Source organism: Poecile atricapillus, chromosome 21, assembly GCF_030490865.1.
Source record: "Poecile atricapillus isolate bPoeAtr1 chromosome 21, bPoeAtr1.hap1, whole genome shotgun sequence".
Taxonomy (NCBI): domain Eukaryota; kingdom Metazoa; phylum Chordata; class Aves; order Passeriformes; family Paridae; genus Poecile; species Poecile atricapillus.
The window spans coordinates 8,737,184-8,754,796 of NC_081269.1; the positions used below are offsets into that span (position 1 = coordinate 8,737,184).

The 17,613-nt window shown below is 40.4% G+C and overlaps 1 protein-coding gene across 11 annotated transcripts in view; it reads left to right on the top strand.

The window, feature by feature from the left end:
* The first annotated feature begins 504 nt into the window (after positions 1-504).
* Positions 505-17,613, top strand: part of GTF2I (general transcription factor IIi) — a 40,885-nt gene continuing 23,776 nt past the window's right edge. For 4 of the 11 annotated variants that reach the window (XM_058854143.1, XM_058854148.1, XM_058854147.1 and 1 more), the window contains exons 1-17: positions 612-691; positions 3,654-3,759; positions 4,425-4,563; positions 6,527-6,658; positions 7,563-7,746; positions 7,949-7,977; positions 8,983-9,031; positions 9,730-9,773; positions 10,951-10,968; positions 11,048-11,125; positions 11,832-11,891; positions 13,657-13,719; positions 14,468-14,581; positions 15,407-15,469; positions 15,653-15,757; positions 16,014-16,076; positions 16,508-16,627. In XM_058854143.1, the coding sequence (XP_058710126.1) occupies positions 3,661-3,759; positions 4,425-4,563; positions 6,527-6,658; positions 7,563-7,746; positions 7,949-7,977; positions 8,983-9,031; positions 9,730-9,773; positions 10,951-10,968; positions 11,048-11,125; positions 11,832-11,891; positions 13,657-13,719; positions 14,468-14,581; positions 15,407-15,469; positions 15,653-15,757; positions 16,014-16,076; positions 16,508-16,627 (1,360 nt within the window). In that variant the 5' untranslated portion in view covers positions 612-691; positions 3,654-3,660. Of the gene's footprint in view, positions 692-3,653; positions 3,760-4,424; positions 4,564-6,526; positions 6,659-7,562; positions 7,747-7,948; positions 7,978-8,982; positions 9,032-9,729; positions 9,774-10,950; positions 10,969-11,047; positions 11,126-11,831; positions 11,892-13,656; positions 13,720-14,467; positions 14,582-15,406; positions 15,470-15,652; positions 15,758-16,013; positions 16,077-16,507; positions 16,628-17,613 lie in introns of all 11 variants that reach the window. The other 7 variants (XM_058854153.1, XM_058854146.1, XM_058854150.1 and 4 more) reach the window with 6 other exon arrangements.

Sequence of the window (17,613 nt, forward strand, 5' to 3'; positions counted from 1 at the left end):
TTTGATTTAAAGTATCTTGGTTTTAATTGAAGTATTTTTGATTGGAATTTTGAAATGTCGCATTTTCCTTTGAGTGAAAAACTTTGCATCCACATTTACTACATTGAACCTAAACTCAAAGGAAAGGAATAGCGATGTCAGACAAAATATCTGACTATTTTTAGCCAGGCATAAAGATCTCATAGACAGCATCCATTACCCTTAATGACTTTGAAATAAAAGACCTATGAAGGTCCTGATTAACCTTAAGTAAGGCCTTCTGCTGGTGGAGGCTGTTGCTGCCATCGTTGGTTCTGGAGAGCAGTTTCAGCGGTCGATCTGTGGGAACAGGGCCTCCTGCCGAGGCGGCGGGACGCTGGCGGCTCCGGGAGCGGTGGGCAGGAAGGAGCGGTGGGCAGGAAGGAGCGGCGGGCGCGTCCCCTCAGAGCCCCGGGCGCGGTGCCCGGCGGGAGCTCCGGCCCGGAGACTGCGTCTCCCGGCGGCCCCCGCGAGCGCCTGCGCCGCCGCGGCTGCGCGAGGAGCCATCCCCCGCCCGGCGCGGCGCTGGGCTCGGCCCGAGACCGCGCGGGACGAGCGGCGCCACTCAACGGCGCCGAGGGTTCTGCGGGAAAACCGGCGCTGCCCCGGCGTTACCCCGCAGCCGTGAGGCGTCTCCAGCCGGAGGAACCGGGCTGCCTCCGCCAGGAGCCGGGTGAGTGGGAGGGCGGGCCCGGGCCCGGCGGGGAGGGGCGAGGGACGGACCGTGACACGCGGTCCCGGGGGCTGCGGAGCCGTGAGGGGCTCAGGGGGCTCGGTCGGGGCCGCTGCTCTCGCCGGTCCCTCACGGGGGTGCGCTGGCTTCGGCCGGCTCCGCCGCTGGCGGGAGGGGGCGCTGTGGCCGCGCCGCCGCCTCTGAGCGGCCGGCAGGGCGGCGCGCGCATGCCCGAGCCCTGCGCGTGGCGGCGGCCGTGGGGCGTTGAGGGGAAGGGGCGGGGCGGGATGTGGAAAATGGCTGTGAGGGAGCCCGGGCCCGGCCTGGGCCAGCGGCTCCTCAGGACGGGGGTTCGCCGCTCTCCAGCTCGGCCCTGTGTATGGCAGCACGCGGCGGTGAGGTGCGGAGCCCTCACAGCACCCAGGGCAGGCACTGGCACCCAGTCTGCGTGCTGTTGGGTGGAAATGGTGGAATCACAGAAGGCTTTGGATTGAATAAAAAACACGTAGTTCTAACTAGTGAAAGGCAGATCTAACGCTTTCCACTAGACCAGGTCGCTCCTAGCACTGCCCAACTTGATGATGAACACTTCCATGGATGGGACAGTGTAGAAGCAGGGCCTGGTGACTCGGAAGACATCGGGATGTAAAGGAAAGATAGTAACCCCCCCTCCTCTTTAATATGGTAATGCCTCCTGCAATTGGCAATAGCACCTAGCTGTGATGAAAGCAGATGGGAGTAACACAGTGAACCTAGGTTATAAAATGTCAAATTCTCCAGCAATAAACACCATTTTGCCATCCATCACACTGAAGTCTGCGTGCAATGGACCGAGTGGCCTGGGTGTTGGTCACCGTGCTGTTCTTGAACCAGGGTGTCTGCCTTGCTTAAAAGACAACAGGGCAGCCACAGCTTCTCTGGACAACCTGTGGCAGTGCCTCAGCACTGATGCCTGAAAGATATCAGTTGGAAATATCCAACTGGTATCAAAGATATCAGGCTGGAAATAAATCCCCATAGACAGGTGTCCATAGAGCAGGTATTTGTTTATTGCAGCGCTGGAGATGAAGGGGATATCTCTGCCTAACCCACCCCTCAAGTGCTGTAGTATAGTTATACATTGTGTTGCTTAGTAATAATTGTACAGTAAGTATCACTTAGTGTTACTGTGTCACTGTAACATCATCAGTGTCTCCCACAGCATACTCCTGGAAAAGCTGGCAGCCCAGGCTTGGACAGGAGCACTCTTTGCTGGGTTGAGAACTGGCCAGGCCCAGAGAGTGGTGAATGGTTCTGCATCCAGCTGGCAGCCAGTCACCAGTGGTGTCCCTCAGGGGTCTTTGCTGGGACCAGTTCTGTTTAATATTTTTACTGATGACATGGATGAGGGGATTGAGTCTTTCATCAGTAAGTTTGTGGATGACACTAAGCTGGGAGCATGTGTCGATCTATTGGAGGGGAGGAGGACTCTGTAGAGACCTGGAACGGTTGGATGGATGGGCAGAGTCCAGTGGGATGAAATTTAATGTGTCTGAGTGCCGAGTCCTGCATTTTGGCCACAACAACCCCTGCAACACTACGGGCTGGGGACGGTGTGGCTCAACAGTGCCCAGGCAGAAAGGGACCTGGGAGTACTGGTGACAACTGACTGGTCATGAGCCAGCAGTGTGCCCTGGTGGCCAGGAAGGCCAATGACATCCTGGCCAGGATCAGGAGTGGTGTGGCCAGCAGGAGCAGGGAGGACATTCTCACCCTGTACTCCGCACTGCTGAGGCCACACCTTGAGTGCTGTGTCCAGTCCTGGCCCCTCAGTTTGGGAAGGACATTGAGACCCTTGAGTGCATCCAGAGGAGGCAACAAGGCTGGTGAGGGGCTGGGAATACAAACCTGTGAGGAAAAGCTGAGGGAGCTGGGGCTGTTTAGCCTGGAGAAAAGGAGACCCAGAGGTGACCTTATTACTCTCTACAACTCCCTGAAAGGTGGCTGTAGTCAGGTGGGATCAGTCCCTTTCACCAGGCATAAACTGACAGAACGAGAGAACACAGCCTCAAGCTGCGCCAGGGGAAATATAGGCTGGATATTAGGAAAAAGTTTTTTATGGAAAGATTGATAAAGTACGGGAATGGTCTGCCTGGGGAGGTGGTGGAGTCACCATCCCTGGATGAGTGTAAAAGAAGACTCAATGTGGCACTCAGTGCCATGGTCTAGTTGTGGTGTTAGGTCATGGGTTGGATTCGATGATCATGGAGGTCTCTTCCAACGTTGTCATTTTGTTGAAATTCTGTTGAAATTTGTGTGTTGATGGATACACAGAACTAAAGTAATTATTAGTGAACCTGATTATTGTGTTGATTAAGTAAATAAAATTACACTGATAAAGACAAGAATTATCAGATGGTCAGGTGTGCTGTGATTAATATTTCATTTTGTTTACATGATTCCAGTGTAATTTATGAATGCTTAGATGCTGCAGTAGGACTATTCAAGTAGCAAGAATAGAAGAGCAAGAAATTTCTTCTGTGAATTTACCTATTTGTTTGGTTGCTTGTGTATAGTGGGCTGTGTTCTCTGGGATTTTGAAATTATTTCTTTTCCTTGCTTGCATAAGAGGGTTTTTAATTTTTTTGCACTGTTGTATTGTTGCCCTGAAAACTAAAGCCTTCTGATAATGTTTTCATAATTTTAGTTACTTTTCTATGAAAGTTCTGTAAACATAAGTTATTTATCGCACTCCTTCTCAGAAATGTCTTTCGATGGACGTTTCTCATGATCAGTGTGATTGGGAAGGTGGTAACTTAATTATCCAATCCCTGGTCATTGTTGAGAATCTATCAATACTGGAGTCAGAAAATAAAGCTTCTTCTTTCCTGTTCTGATGCCGAGAAGTGTTTGTGTGAATTATTCTGTGTCCTTTAGTGACAGTTGTATGTATCTGAAAAGGCTTTTTCCTTTCATTTTACAGGAGGAAAATGGCTCAAACAATTGTACCAGCATCATCCAACCATGATGAGGAATCCTTAGAAAGCAGAATGGTGGTTACATTCCTCATGTCAGGACTTGAATCAATGGTTAGTAGAGAAGTTAAGTTTCTACATCATAAATCTGTCTTGGTATTTGCAGGATTACATCCGTATATTGCTTCCCACTGGGAAGCAGGGGAAGTGGACTGTTGTATCTCTACTGTATTGTGTTGTCCAATGAGCTGTAACTCATTGTTTGTGATAAATCATGCTATCAGTAATCTCGTTTCTTCTTGTGGTGTGGTTGTTTTAAAAATTATTAAAGAATTATTTTGTCAAATAAATGGGAACAGGTACCTGTATACCTGTACACTTAGGTACAGCGTGGTTGAAAGGCAGGAGTGTGTTTTGGTCTTTGTCGTATGTAATGTAGAGTGAATAAATGGTTTTCAGGCTAATGCCTTGTCTTTAGATGCTGTACCAACTCAACAAAACTTGTTCAGAAAAGACTTATTTTTGTTGCCATAACATCTGTTTTTTAGGAATTATTCAATTGTGTGGCACGGTTTACAGTTATCTGGGGCTGTGAGTGGAAATGCCTGTTCTATTTCCTTGAAGTTGAGGCACTGTCCAAGATTTGGTTCTTTAAAATTGGGGTACCTTCTGAAGGGTAGATGCTGGCAGCAGTAATTCTTTTACATGGTATTACATACATTTTTATTAACTGTATCTTAAATATGGTAATAAAAGCTTTTTTTTTTTTCTTTTTATAGTGTAATGAACTTTCCAAGTCCAAGGCAGAAATTGTCTGTATTGGTGTATATGCAAGACACTTTTTTGTAGTTGGAACTGAGAGAGGAAAAGCCTTTGTCAACTTTAGGGAAGATATTAAGAAGGATTTTACTGAATACTGTAAGTTTCAGTGTTTTGTTTTTGTATATCACAAGCTGCATAATGTATATTGCATAATATTAATAACTTTGGGAGCAAAATTCTGTCTATCATGGCTGTGTGCTGTAATTATGTTGGCTATGGCAAATCAAGCTGTTTAGGAGCATAAAAATGAGCAGTAACAGTGGTCTTGTTTGTAGTGTTATTTCTACAGTGGCTGGAAATATTCATTTTTTCTTAGATAATGTGACAAACTAGTACAATAAGAAGGATTAGACTGTCCACCCTTATAAAACATCCTGCATTTCCTAGTGTGTGTTAATTTTTCTTTGTATCCACTCCTCCAAACCATTTTTTCCACTCAGGAAGACTGAGGAGAGCACTGAACAGGTGGAGCAGTACTTCTGTCAGCTCAGGCGGTCCTGGTTCTTCAGATCACTTCATGCCTTACTAAAGCAGATGTAATGTTTTGACAAGATAGTATTTTTTCATAGCTTTTTTATATCACTTTTATTTAGTAGACAGAAGTACGCATCTGTACCATAATGACTGAAAATTAAATCTGCATTACTTTTTGTTCTGGCTTAGGGCAAATTTGGGAGAAAACCTCTGAATGGGGTCCCTCCAGAAAGTAAATTTAAGCAACTCCTCCCCCAACTGGTTCAGGAAAAAGACTTCCTTGGAGAAAAGTGGAAAAACCTGTTTATTTAACAAGTCAAGTATCTACAAATATAAAAAATGAATAATATTAAACAATAAAACTTTGTGCTGTTCAAAGAGATGGCAAATCCAGAAAAGTCCTTTTCATAGGGTGTGACTTGGCTCGCTCAGTCTCTTATCAGTCCTTCCTGAGCTGGAAAGTGGAGGCCCAGGCCCCGGTGGGCCTCAGGCGTGAGCTTTGGGGGTTTGTCTGGGTTTTCAGTCCAGAGTAGCTTTGAACAGATGCAAGAAAAAAAGGAAGAAAAGCCATCCAGGGAGCTTCTGTGCCTCAGCTAGCTACAAACTAACTAACAGCAAAGGAGAGCTGTGTCCTGCTGTCTGTCCCTGCTGCAGACAGCACAGGCCGGAGCAGCCTGCAGGGGAGTGAGGGCAGTTTCTGAACACAAACTGCAGCTGCTTCTTCCCTGCTTTGCTCTCAGAGTCTTAAACCTGCAGAACTTAATGTGTAACATAAAAAGTACAGATGATTTGGGATACAAGCATCATAAAGTCACTCCAGTACACTTTAGTCCTGCTGTAACTACATCTAGGGTGTGTTTTTTAAGTTCATTTTTACAGTTAAACAGTGGAACTTTTGCATTCACAAAATTTGATTCCTTGATTCATTCACACAGGACAGTATTTTTAGGGACAGGTTTCAAAGATTCAGTGACTATTTAGGGGAGCATTGATGCACTCATCTAGGAAAATGTTGGTGGTGGACACTGCCTAATAAATAACAAAATGTACATTTATTTGCTTAGAGAAAGAGAAGATTCAAGTCAAGGGTAGGGTATGGTAGAAGAATCAGTCTGAGGATGAATTTAAAAAACTGTTAAGTTGTTGTTGTCAGGTTAAATACTGCTTGGAAAGCAACTATGTTTAGTTTGTAACAGAAAGACTTACTCCCCAGAATGCTTTTGCTGCTATGTGAAATTCTTTTGGGGGCTCTGTCTCAAGGGTTGTGGTAGGGCTCTGGATTTTTTTTGTCACTGTCCTACTGGCATGGACAGTGACTTTCTGTGCACACATTTACTGCAAGGAAAGTCACCACAATGTTGGGTTGTAACAGATCATTGATATAAAAATTGAGGAATCATTCCTGTCAGAAGGGAACTCTCAGAAGAGCTTCCTGACTCAGAAGCACCTTTTTGGTCACCTGTTCTGGACTTTGAAAGATATTTACCCAGCACCATGTGTTCCATCCCATCTGCCAAGGAGTCAATGAGGCACTTCTGGTAACTTACCATTTTATGTTTGTCTTATTTTTATGAATAATTGCCAGGCATTAAAGAGGACAGGCCTGCAGAACTGCAGAGAACAAAGACTACACCACCTGTAAACAGACAGACGGTGGATGCTGAGGAGCTGGAGACTCTTAGAAAGTCTGTGGAAGACTTCTTCTGCTTTTGCTATGGTGGGTGCTTTAAATTCTTCTGAAGAGCTGTTCTAGATTTAAAAAATAATTATTCAGTTTGGGAGGAAAAAACTGCATGATCTGAGCCTTCCAACTACACTGGTATTTATAGAAACTTTCAGTAGCTGTTTCTAAAAAATACGCATATAGTGGTTCTTCTTGATGTGTTCTGTGGGATGTGATTTGAGATTATTGCACAGTGCATATTAGTGCCAGCAGTATTTGGCTTTCTGAGATTTGCATCTGTGAAAAACGAGATTCACTTAATAAATTATAAAAAAATTTCATATAAACAAAAAGACAATTAGGAGACAAAGGAAATGAAGCGAAGGGTTAAAATGGCCTGGTGCCCAGGGGTTTAATGCATATTCAAACTTTTCTAAGAAGCATTTTGCATGGTTACGCCCTGAACCCACCTCTTCAGAGCATGCTTCGTAAGCATTTTTGCTGATCATCATTTTATTTGAATTGGATTTCCTTTCTTTGCAAGTGGTCAGTGCTGATAACAGTCTGGGCCCCTCATCCTGCCACTGGTGACAGCTGGGCTTCACATCCTTCTGCTGCCAACAGCCTGGTCCTGGCTGCTGATAACAGCCTGATCTCCATTGTCTTTCTGCTGATAACAGCTTGGGCCCCACTGTCTTTGCCCTCTGGGGTTTCCTTGCTTTGCACTATGAAATTCCTTTAAGCTTAAAACTTGTTAGCAAGAAAAGAAGTACATACGTAACCAAAAAGTATTTAACATATAATATTCATCCTAATACTTGTGAAAGCCAGTATCACAATACAGATTTATAACACCTCCACACTTTGCTTTTGCAAATCCAGAGTTTTACGAGGGACTCATCCTTTTGCTAATTTCAGCAGTCTCAACATCAAAACAACCTCCTCTTTTTTTTTCTAGGTAATGCTTTAGGACAGTCAGCGGCGGTACCTGTGCCATACGAAGAGATTCAGAGCAACCAGTCTGTTGTGACAGTGCAGGGCCTGCCTAAAGGAATCACATTTAAACATCCATCAAATTATGATCTTCCCACCCTGAAATGGATTTTGAAAAACAAATCAGAGATATCATTTACTATCAACAGGTTATTTGCTCTCTTTCTTCTTGCACTAAGAAGACAATTTGGTTTTGTACTTATTAAAATGAATTTTAATTTTTAATTAATTTTAATTAAATACATTGCAGACTGTTTCTCTTAAACAGGAATTCTCTCTGTAATGTACACTAACAAGTAATTAACAATGTATTTGCTAAAATAGAGTTTTTCTTCCCATATTTCCACACAGGCCTTTCCTGGAACCAGCGAACCACATACGTAAGTTAATGTTTCTTCAGACTAAACAGAAAAAGATTGGAATTTGAGTTTGGATAGCAATATACATAGAGCATTTGGTCATGTCAATAAAGTAGCAAACTGTGCAGAAATTTCTAGACTGTGAGTTGCCTTACTTATGGAGGTATAACCCTTTATGTGTTTGCCAGGAGCAACTCATTAGAGATGAAATTCATTCTGTTTCATTCTTTGTCTTGATCAAGTTCATTCTACTTTATTCTTCATCCTTATACTGAATTTAGGTTTAATGTGAATTGTACTGTATCATAGGGGAAGGAGCAGTGAACTTACAAAGGACTGCTTTCAGTTTTTAGAAGACGCCAAGACTTTCCAGTGCTTGTCTTCCACTACCCAGCCAATTTTGGCATTTATATTTCATTTTAAAAAGTAATTTAATCTTCTGAAGTGGTTAGACATTGTAGTTCCTGTGAAAGCCTCTATATATTAAAAATTCTGAGCTAAAGTGAGTTTTGTAAAACTCTACAGAGATTCGCTTCTAGCTTAGGAGAAATCCCTTCTCCTGTTCTTTTTATGGTATCATGTTCCTTTACTTGCTAAATGTGTGTGAGGATTTGTTTTATGAAAATGATGAAGCAATCTCTGTAGGAATGTAGTCAAAAAAGAAAGGTTTAATTTCTTAGGTGAAAGAGCCAGAAGTTGAAGCTTGATTAGTAAAATTAGAGATGTGTTGCCTAGGCTCAGGTTGAGGTCTAGAGATGGAATATTACAGAGATCCTGGTAATCATATAATTCTATGAAAAATACAAGGTATGTTTTCAGTGTGCTAAGTGACATTCAAAAAATGCAAGCTGTTTGTGTCTAGGTGCAGTTTTACGGGATCTTTCATCATCTGGGAATAAGGAAAATATGCAATATACTTATAAAATGTGAACAGGCTTTTGCTTTGTGAAATCAATGTTACATTTTCAATTTGTGTTAAAAGTAAAGTGAGTACAGGAAATTCAAATATTGTCTTTTAACTTTCAGAAGCTGATACGACAGATCCTTCACACTCAATTACACCTCCAGGTGGAAGGTGAATTTAAAATAATGTAGAAATTTTTTTTAATCAACTATCCATTTTCATGTTGTTATCTTTGTCTTAATGTGCTTGTTCTGCCCAGTTGACCTTTGAATAACTTTTGGTTGCTTGGCATTATTAAAAGCATGATGCTCAATCTTCTCTTTCTTTTAATCATTATTTGTGAGGCAACTGTTACAGGTTAAAAAAAGTTTTTTAGTTTCTCCTTGGTTTGATTAGCCCAATGGATGTTCTTAATTCACAGTCTGTTAGTCAGGGATAAGTTTGCTATGAGGGAGAACAGATGTAATGTTGCTTCCTTCCCCCTCCTCAGTTTGAAAAATGTGGGTTTTTTTTAATTAATAAATGAAGATATATCTGTAATACATCGAAAATTTGTTAATGTGAAAACAGGGATCAGTTTTCTGTGCTTCTGCATTTGCCTCTCATTAAATGCTAAACATGATCTGAATATTTGCATGCCTCAAAAAAATGTACGAGATTTCAATTTTGAACTGATAGCTGGCAATTCAATTATGAAAAATCAGACAAGCCACTATGCAGGGCTTTTTAAATTTTGTAAAAATTTTCTTGTTAGAAAAAATTCTGAGAGACTGATTTTGCTTAACAAGCTATAAAGCTTGAAGAACTTCCCAGAAATCTAAGGTTTGTTGTTAATAATGTCACTCTGTTTGATTTGTTTATTTTTATAGTTGTCCTCCTGTTAATGTGAAAACGGAACCAAGCAAGGATTCTGGTACGTTCAGAATTTTGCCTTAATTTGCAGGGGGAAAAAAAAGCCAGATTCTGTTCAAAAGACTGAACTTAAGCAAAGATAAAAAGCTTCAAAAAAAAAAAAAAAAAGAAAAAGTAGCAAAAAGATATCCTTGGTGAGATGGAAAAACTTCTCTTTCCTTGAAACTGTCCTTTTTTCAGTTGGCGTTTTTATCAAATACTGAAGCCTAGCCAAATGCTTCCATTTCAAGAGAGAGAAAATTTTTAATACATTGTAGACTAAATTTATCTTTAAGTAATTTAAAGAAGAAGAAATTTCTCTCTTTTGTTTGGGTTATTTTGTTCTTATTCAAGACATCTTTGTCCCTAATGGGAAGCAGAATCTTGGTTTATTCGTTAATATTGCTAAAATATTGAAAATGAAAAAACGTCCCTTTTCTAGGTAAAATAGAAATAAAAAGTTCATAAATAACAAGATGTGCTAACTTGTCATTTAAAAATTGCCAAATTATTCCTAAATTGCTCTGCAGGTAGCAGATGATTCCCCAAGGCACCATGGTCTGTGGCAGAGTAATGCTTAAATGTGTGCTGTGAGATAAAAGCATGGGTAATCCCATTAAAGCCACTGAGGCAGCAGTTGTGCTGGGAGATAAACTGTTGATTTTTCCCTTTTGCTGGGTTGGGCTGCACTGCTCACTTTCCTGTTCGAATTTTTTATATGTAGTCCAGCTTTTTGCTCTTGTTATTTGTGCTTCACCTCTTTAAATTTGTGGTTTAGGCACCCTCCATGGTTAAAGTTTGGCTTGACATACATAAAGGATTAACTTGAATTTTTTTACTAAGTCAGTCCCAGTCTCTCTCCAGTCCTGCTTTCTAGGCATTTTAAGTAATTCTCACAGAAAAGTGAGCAGGAGCTTTTCCAGGACTTTCAGCACAAGTGATAAAATATACTTTGTTCCTGTGGTAGCATGTAAAGAGGAAGGGGCCCATTTTAAAAATATTCTTCAGACCTGAGACAGCATCTGCAGGGAAGGCCAGTTTGTAGGGAGGTATTTAATCCTAGATCCTTTCTGGGGATGACCAAACTGAAACATAAAAAACTAGCAGGTCACTTTGTCACTGTTATTTTAGCTCAACAAATGTGTAATGTGTTTTTTTTCTCTTTTTTTTCCTTTTTCTTTTTCTTTTATTTTTAATAGACACCAATGAGGATCTTGGTGGGTGCTTTTGTTTGTTTTGTTTTAAGAATCTGTTCATTACTAGTTTCCATATTTGATTTCTTTGTTGCTTTGACAGGAATTTCTTCCAAAAAGTTGACAGGAACACTCAAGCAGGAAACAGATGATCCTAACTACTATCAGTTTAATACTCCAGGTAATGATATTAATTTTCATATTTGTTTATCTCATGAAAGGATTGGTTGCCTAGGTGTTGATTTCTCCATGCCTCTCTTTGTACCAATTTTTGGTCATTAAACATGCAGTTACTTATCTGTGTTAGTATACAGCATTTCCATGCTGCTTATCATTTAAGTTACTACGAAGAATACCAAAAGACCTAAAGAAAAACTTCATCCCATACAAGCACCCATATATGTGTGTTTGGTCTGAAGAAGTTCCAGCAGTCTTTTGAACTGCTTGATATATTTTTCTGAGGGTACAATTTGCAGACTATAATTGCCTCACCTCTGTATATCCAGTTAACACATTCACCTCAGCTAGGAGATAACAGAAATAGTTTTTTATGTTGACATGAATAGTAATTAAGAAATTGTGATTATAAATGGCAACATAAAGTAACTAAAACATCAAGCCTGCTGTTCAGCATGAGTCTCTTGACTGTTCAATAGTCCAAGAAATGCACAACTAACCCCATTTTTATTCTGTTGGACCACATTGTAAGTAAATATAAATATATATATTTAATATTTAACACAGTCTTTACAAAGTTCAACATCAGAGCAAGTATGAAGTGAGCACATAATATATGAAAGGAAAAGTTACTTGGGAAATTCCTCTATAGGCTGGAAATATGTGTTTGTTGTGAGACACCCTTAAAAACTGTTCTCTCTGTTCTAAAGCAGCCCCTTCCAAAACATCAGAGACAGATGAAAAAATTCCTCCTGGAAAAAGTTACACAGGTAGATCTTTTGCTTGTATTTTCTCTCACATCAGAAGATGTTTCAGAAATTGAGTGTGTGAATTTTGCTTTTCACAGTTTTACTATTTGATTTGCCATAAAATTGAAGGTATTGGAACTGAAACATGAAATGGAACAGAAATGAAAATTTAACAAAACTCTGCTTTCTAAATTGTGAACGCAACTTAACTATTTCTTTCATTTCAGTGTGATGTGAATGAGCATATAAAAGAAAAAAATAAAAAGGGAAAGTCTGTGTTAGTGCAAACAGTTCCTTACTGAAACTCTGTAGTAGCTGAAATACCTTTACAAAAATATTGTGCAATTTTTTTCAACTGTTTACAGTTTACATTAAAAATACTAGTTTGTCCATTTGCAAAGACTAGAAAATATTAACCTATTAAAATATTAACACCATGAATTTCATCATAAGGTCAGAATGTTCCTGCTACCAAGAATTTCTAAGATGCAAAAGCAACCTTCTAAACATTGCTCATGTGAACAAAATAATTGTGGAATTTCTCCTGTGAAAATCTTTGTTTTAAATAGTAAGAATTTATAGATAGAAACAAAATGCTTTTCAAAATGCACTTTACTGAGTGTTGATGGGCTAATCCTGCTTGGTGCACTCTGTCCCAAGAAAAGCATTGTGACCATGAATTTCCCTCCCATGTTCCATTGTTGGCCTTGCAGCCTGATATGGAAATCAATATAGTGCAGCAACCATGAGCCTGTAGAGATGGTAAAAAAATACATAATCTGTGGGGATATGCAGCCTTTGTTTATATTTTCAATAATTGTTGGTAACAAGAGGGGAAAATACTTAAGATGTTATGAACCCTACAAAGGCAAGACTATGGAATATAGCACCAGCTCTGCACCACTGTAACCCTCACCTCCTTGCCTGTGTCTGGAATTGCTCAAAGGTTCATGGTGATATGGGAAACATGGTATGCTTATGAAAATTCAGAATTTTAGAAGTGTATAATATGCTTAAGCAAGTGAAGGGGATACGGAGATACATAGCTTGTTTAGCAATTTTGTAAAAGTAGGAAAGCAACTTGTAATAACACACATAAGAATGTAACTTGTTAAGTAGAAACAACTTAGAACACATGGCAATTTAGTTGCTTGGTAAAGACTATAAAGATAAGATGTATATTATAAAAACCCAGTAAAGCCTGACTGAGGTATTGTGGAAACCCCACCGTAAGCAGAACCCTTGAGAAACCAACAGGAACCAGGCTCCTGGTTTTGGCCAGGACAAATTGACCTGGGAGTTAGGCAAACCTCCACTGCCCCTACCCAGAGATGGAGGTTAAACAGCAAACACTTGAAGAAGATGTCTTACTTCATCACAAAGACCCCTGCCCATGACCAGCAGGAGGAGTGGTGCCACAGAAGACTCACTGTAATATGTAGTGCAGAGCAGTGGAGAATGGGCAGAGAATAGGCAGACAGGGAAATGTGGGCTTGTGGGATCAATCTGTATTTAAACCTGAAACCTGTCTCAATCAGGTATGCATGTCTGGTGAAAATTCCCCATGTGTTTCCAGCTAAGAGTAAAACATACTTCTTTATAATTTTAATTGTAAAGTCCTTATTCCACAACACAATGATAATGTACCTTTGCTTCAATTTTTGTTGCATGCTGTGAGTGCAAGGGGTATTTTTGACAATGGTTGGTTTAGATGCAAAGGCATGGAGTGTTTGGTGTAAAATCTAGACCATGTCCATCATTCAGCAGTCCTGTTTTTCCCTTTCAGATTCCTCCCAGCAGGATGCATCAGAAACAAGTGATGATTCTGAGGCTGAATTCACTAGTGGAGGTCAGTTCACCAGGTCATTGATTTCAATTGGTTGTGCATCTTTCTGTCCAAAATGTGTTTTCCAAAGCTTGGAATTTGGAAATGATTGGCATGGAATGAAGAGAACCGTGTGCCAATGTTGACTGTAGGATCAGGGTGGATTGACACTCAAGGGGGAAGGCTTAACCCAGGATTGCCAGCCCAGGGGGAGGGACAAAGAACATTCTGGACAAGGAGACAGGGCTATAACAGAGATTGGCAGGCAACTGGGGAAGTACAACTTGGTGCAAACCTACTGAACTGAGGGGTGACAGAGCATACCAACAGAACATAATATTTACAGCATAAAAAACACAGGTGGGGCGCAACAAATGGTATTACTTTCAGTTAGATAAAAAAGGCAGTCCCTATCTACAGAATTTATTTTGTGATTCATTTCACTATTGCATGGTCGTTTTACGATCATGTGATATCCAGTCGTGTTTCAGAAGACAACGTTGTTTTCCTTTAGAAATACAAAAGCAGCTTTGTTTTTTGCTATCTTGTGCTTTGCACAGGCCTTTTTGAAGGGACAAGTTGTTCCTTCACAAGTAAGAACAGGGACTTTCTAAAGTTACTCAGGTCAGTAATTTATTACAAAATTTGGTGCCCTGATGAGCACAGTTCCTTAATTGTGTTAGAGTTTTGAAATTCAAAGTAGTGTTCATGCTGCACACAAGTTCCTTGGAAATAAAAGCATTGGTTTGTTTTTTTTTGTTGTTTCTCAAAGCCGCTGATGATGATGATGACGATGATTACTTACATCCAGACAATAGACTGCAGAGCACCACGCCAGCGAATGAAGCTGCCAATACTGAAGGACAACCAGAAGAGTTCAGTTTTGGTAAGATGAAAATTAAAGGTGATTTTATGTCCCTGCTTTCTTTTATGGAAAGGTTTTGGGTAACTTTTTACTGCAAAAAAATTCAGTATGGTAACAAAAATAACTGTCACATCAACTGATTATTTAGAACCATTTTGAGAGAATTAGAGAAGGTAAAACAATTAAAAATATACAGCTTTCTTTTGCTAGAATAAAATAGATTCCTTCATGCACTGCTGCTTAATTTTGATATCATTTCTGATACAATTAGCTTCACCTTCTTTAACTGTCCTGTAGTTAATTATAAATTGGTCTTTCTCACTCCGAGTGTTGATGGGCTAATCCTGTTTGTCTTGTTGGTGCATTGCAATGCAGAAAAGCATTGTGATCATAAATTTCCCTCCCATGTTACATTGTTGGCCTTGCAGCCTGATATGGAAATCAATATAGTGCAGTAACCATGAGCCTGTAGAGATGGTAAAAAAAAATACATAATCTGCGGGACAAGCAGCTCTCCTTTATATTTTTAGTAATTGTGGGTAATTGAGGGGAAAATACTTAAGATGTTATGAACCCTACAAAGGCAAGACTATGGAATTTCCTTCTGTCATAGCACCAGCTCTGCACCACTGCATGAGCAGTTTAGCAGGGGTAACCCTCATGTCCTTGCCTTTGTCTGGAATTGCTCAAAGGTTCATGGTAACATATCTTTGCCTCTATTCTTGTTGCATGCTGTGAGTGCAAGGGGCTTCTTTGACAATGTTGGTTTAAATGCAAAGGCATGGAATGTTTGGTGTAAAATCTAGTCCATGTCCATCATTCAGCAGTCCTGTTTTTCCCTTTCAGACTCCTCCCAGCATGACGCTTTAGAAGCTATTGAGAAACCTGAGGTTGAAGTCACCATTGAAGGTCAGTTCACCAGGTCATTGATTTCAGTTGTTGGAGAAGTTTTCTATCCAAAATGTGTTTTCCAAAGCTTGCATGACTTGGCATTTAATGAAGAGAGCTGTTTGCCATTGTTGAGAATAGTTTGGATTGCGCACTGCTTGGTAAACAAAACCTGGGTTGGTTTTTTTTTGTTGTTTCTTAAAGATGATGATGATGACTACCTGCTCCCTGACAAGAGATTGCAGAGCAGCAAGTCAGCTAATGAAGCTGCCAATACTGGGAAAAGAAAAGCAAACAAGCTCCATTCAGGTAAAATAAAAATGAAAGATGGTTTTAGCTCCCTGCTTTGTTTTATGAAAAGATTTTGGGTAATTTTGTGCTGCAATAAAATTCAGTATGGTCGCAAAAATAATTGCCACATTAACTTATCAGAACCTTTTTAAGAGAATTAGAGACGGTAAAACAATTTAAAATATACTTATTTTGTATAATGTTTGAAATGGAATGTTTGGTGTAAAATCTTGTCTGTGGCCATCATTCAGCAGTCCTTCTTTTTCCCTTTCAGATTCCTCCCAGCATGACTCATCAGAAACAAGTGACGATTCTGATGCTGAAGTATCTAGTGAAGGTCAGTTCACCAGGTCATTGATTTCAGTTGGTTGGGCAGTTTTCTATCCAAGATGTGTTTTCCAAAGCTTACATGACTTTCCAAAGCATTTAATGAAGGGAATTGTGTGCCAGTGTTGACTGTAGTTTGGATTGTGCACTGCTTGGTAAACAAAACCTGGTGGAGAAGTATTAGAAATCCACAATCCACTGAAGCATATTGGAGTTCCTGGGCTGGTTTTGAAATGCTGCCTGACAGCAATTTGTATCTTGAGTGTATTTTTGCAGTGTTGGTAATGGAAAATCCTCATTGTCTGGAGAAGATGTTCTAGCATTCATTCATCCTGAGGAACCCATTGCTTTATAAACACCCTGTAGTCTATGTAACATTAGTAGTTAACAGAAATCCTCTGGGCAAAATAACAGTGATTTTTTTTTGTTTGTTTCTTTAAGATGATGATGATGATGATGAGTACCTGCCCCCTAGCAAGAGACCGAGGAGCAGCAGCAGACGGCGGCTGACTAATGAAGCTGCCAGTAGTGGTAGAAGAAGAGCAAAAACGTTCAATCGCAGTAAGATGAACATTAAAGATGATTTTATCTCCTTGCTTTGTTTTATGAAAAGGTTTTGGGTAATTTTGTGCTGCAGGAGTGAAACATGTTACTACAAGCCTTCATTTGAAAGCCATGGGCTCTGTGGAGTGTTGCTGCAGTATAATCATCATCACAGTCTGTGTTGCTTTTTGTTATGTGATGTGACAACATAAATACATGCACATGATGTTGGGATCTTCTGGTTGTGTTCTTTCCTGATCCATTACGTTGGTTTTTCCACAGAAACGCATCTGTGCACTTCAGTTTACTCTGGTTAGAGATGCTTTTCCTGGGATTTTTTTGTGGTTCTGTACCTCTCCTTTATTCTGTGCTTTGTTTTGGTTTGTGGATACATTAATCTGTCTGCTTTTATAAGGTTCTGTACTTTCAGGAATAAATTTTTACTTTATATTTTTGAAGGCAGTCACCAGAGTTCTGATGGCAGTGAAGGAACATGTGGAAATACAGTTAGAGCATTTGAGATGTGAAATGTGTTTTGTGAGGATTAATTGACATTAGTGGATATGTTTTCACAGAAACCTTTGGAAAGATGTCACCTACAATTGAAATTGTACATCTTCTCCAACCTTCATTTTTATTATTTCCACCAGGTCGTCTTTTGTGATTTTGATTTTGATTTCCTGTTAATCTCCCAAATCACACCACTCTGGGGCTTGGTATGAGCAAATTGTGATGGGAGTCACCATTATTTTAGTTCATGAAAGGCATTTGTAAGGTGCTGGTCACACAAAGTTTAGCGGTGTGAAAAGCACATCACTGTCCTTCTGCCTTCGCTCTGAGCACACGGCTCTGCAGCCTGAGCTGTGTGCTTTTCTAGCCAGGTTTTGCTAGCAGCAATGCTGCCTCTTGCAAATGTCATTAGTTTTGCTTTGAAGCATAACTGTCATAGCACCATCTCTGCACTGCTGCTCACCCAGTTTAGCAAGTGTAGTCCTCCTTGCCTT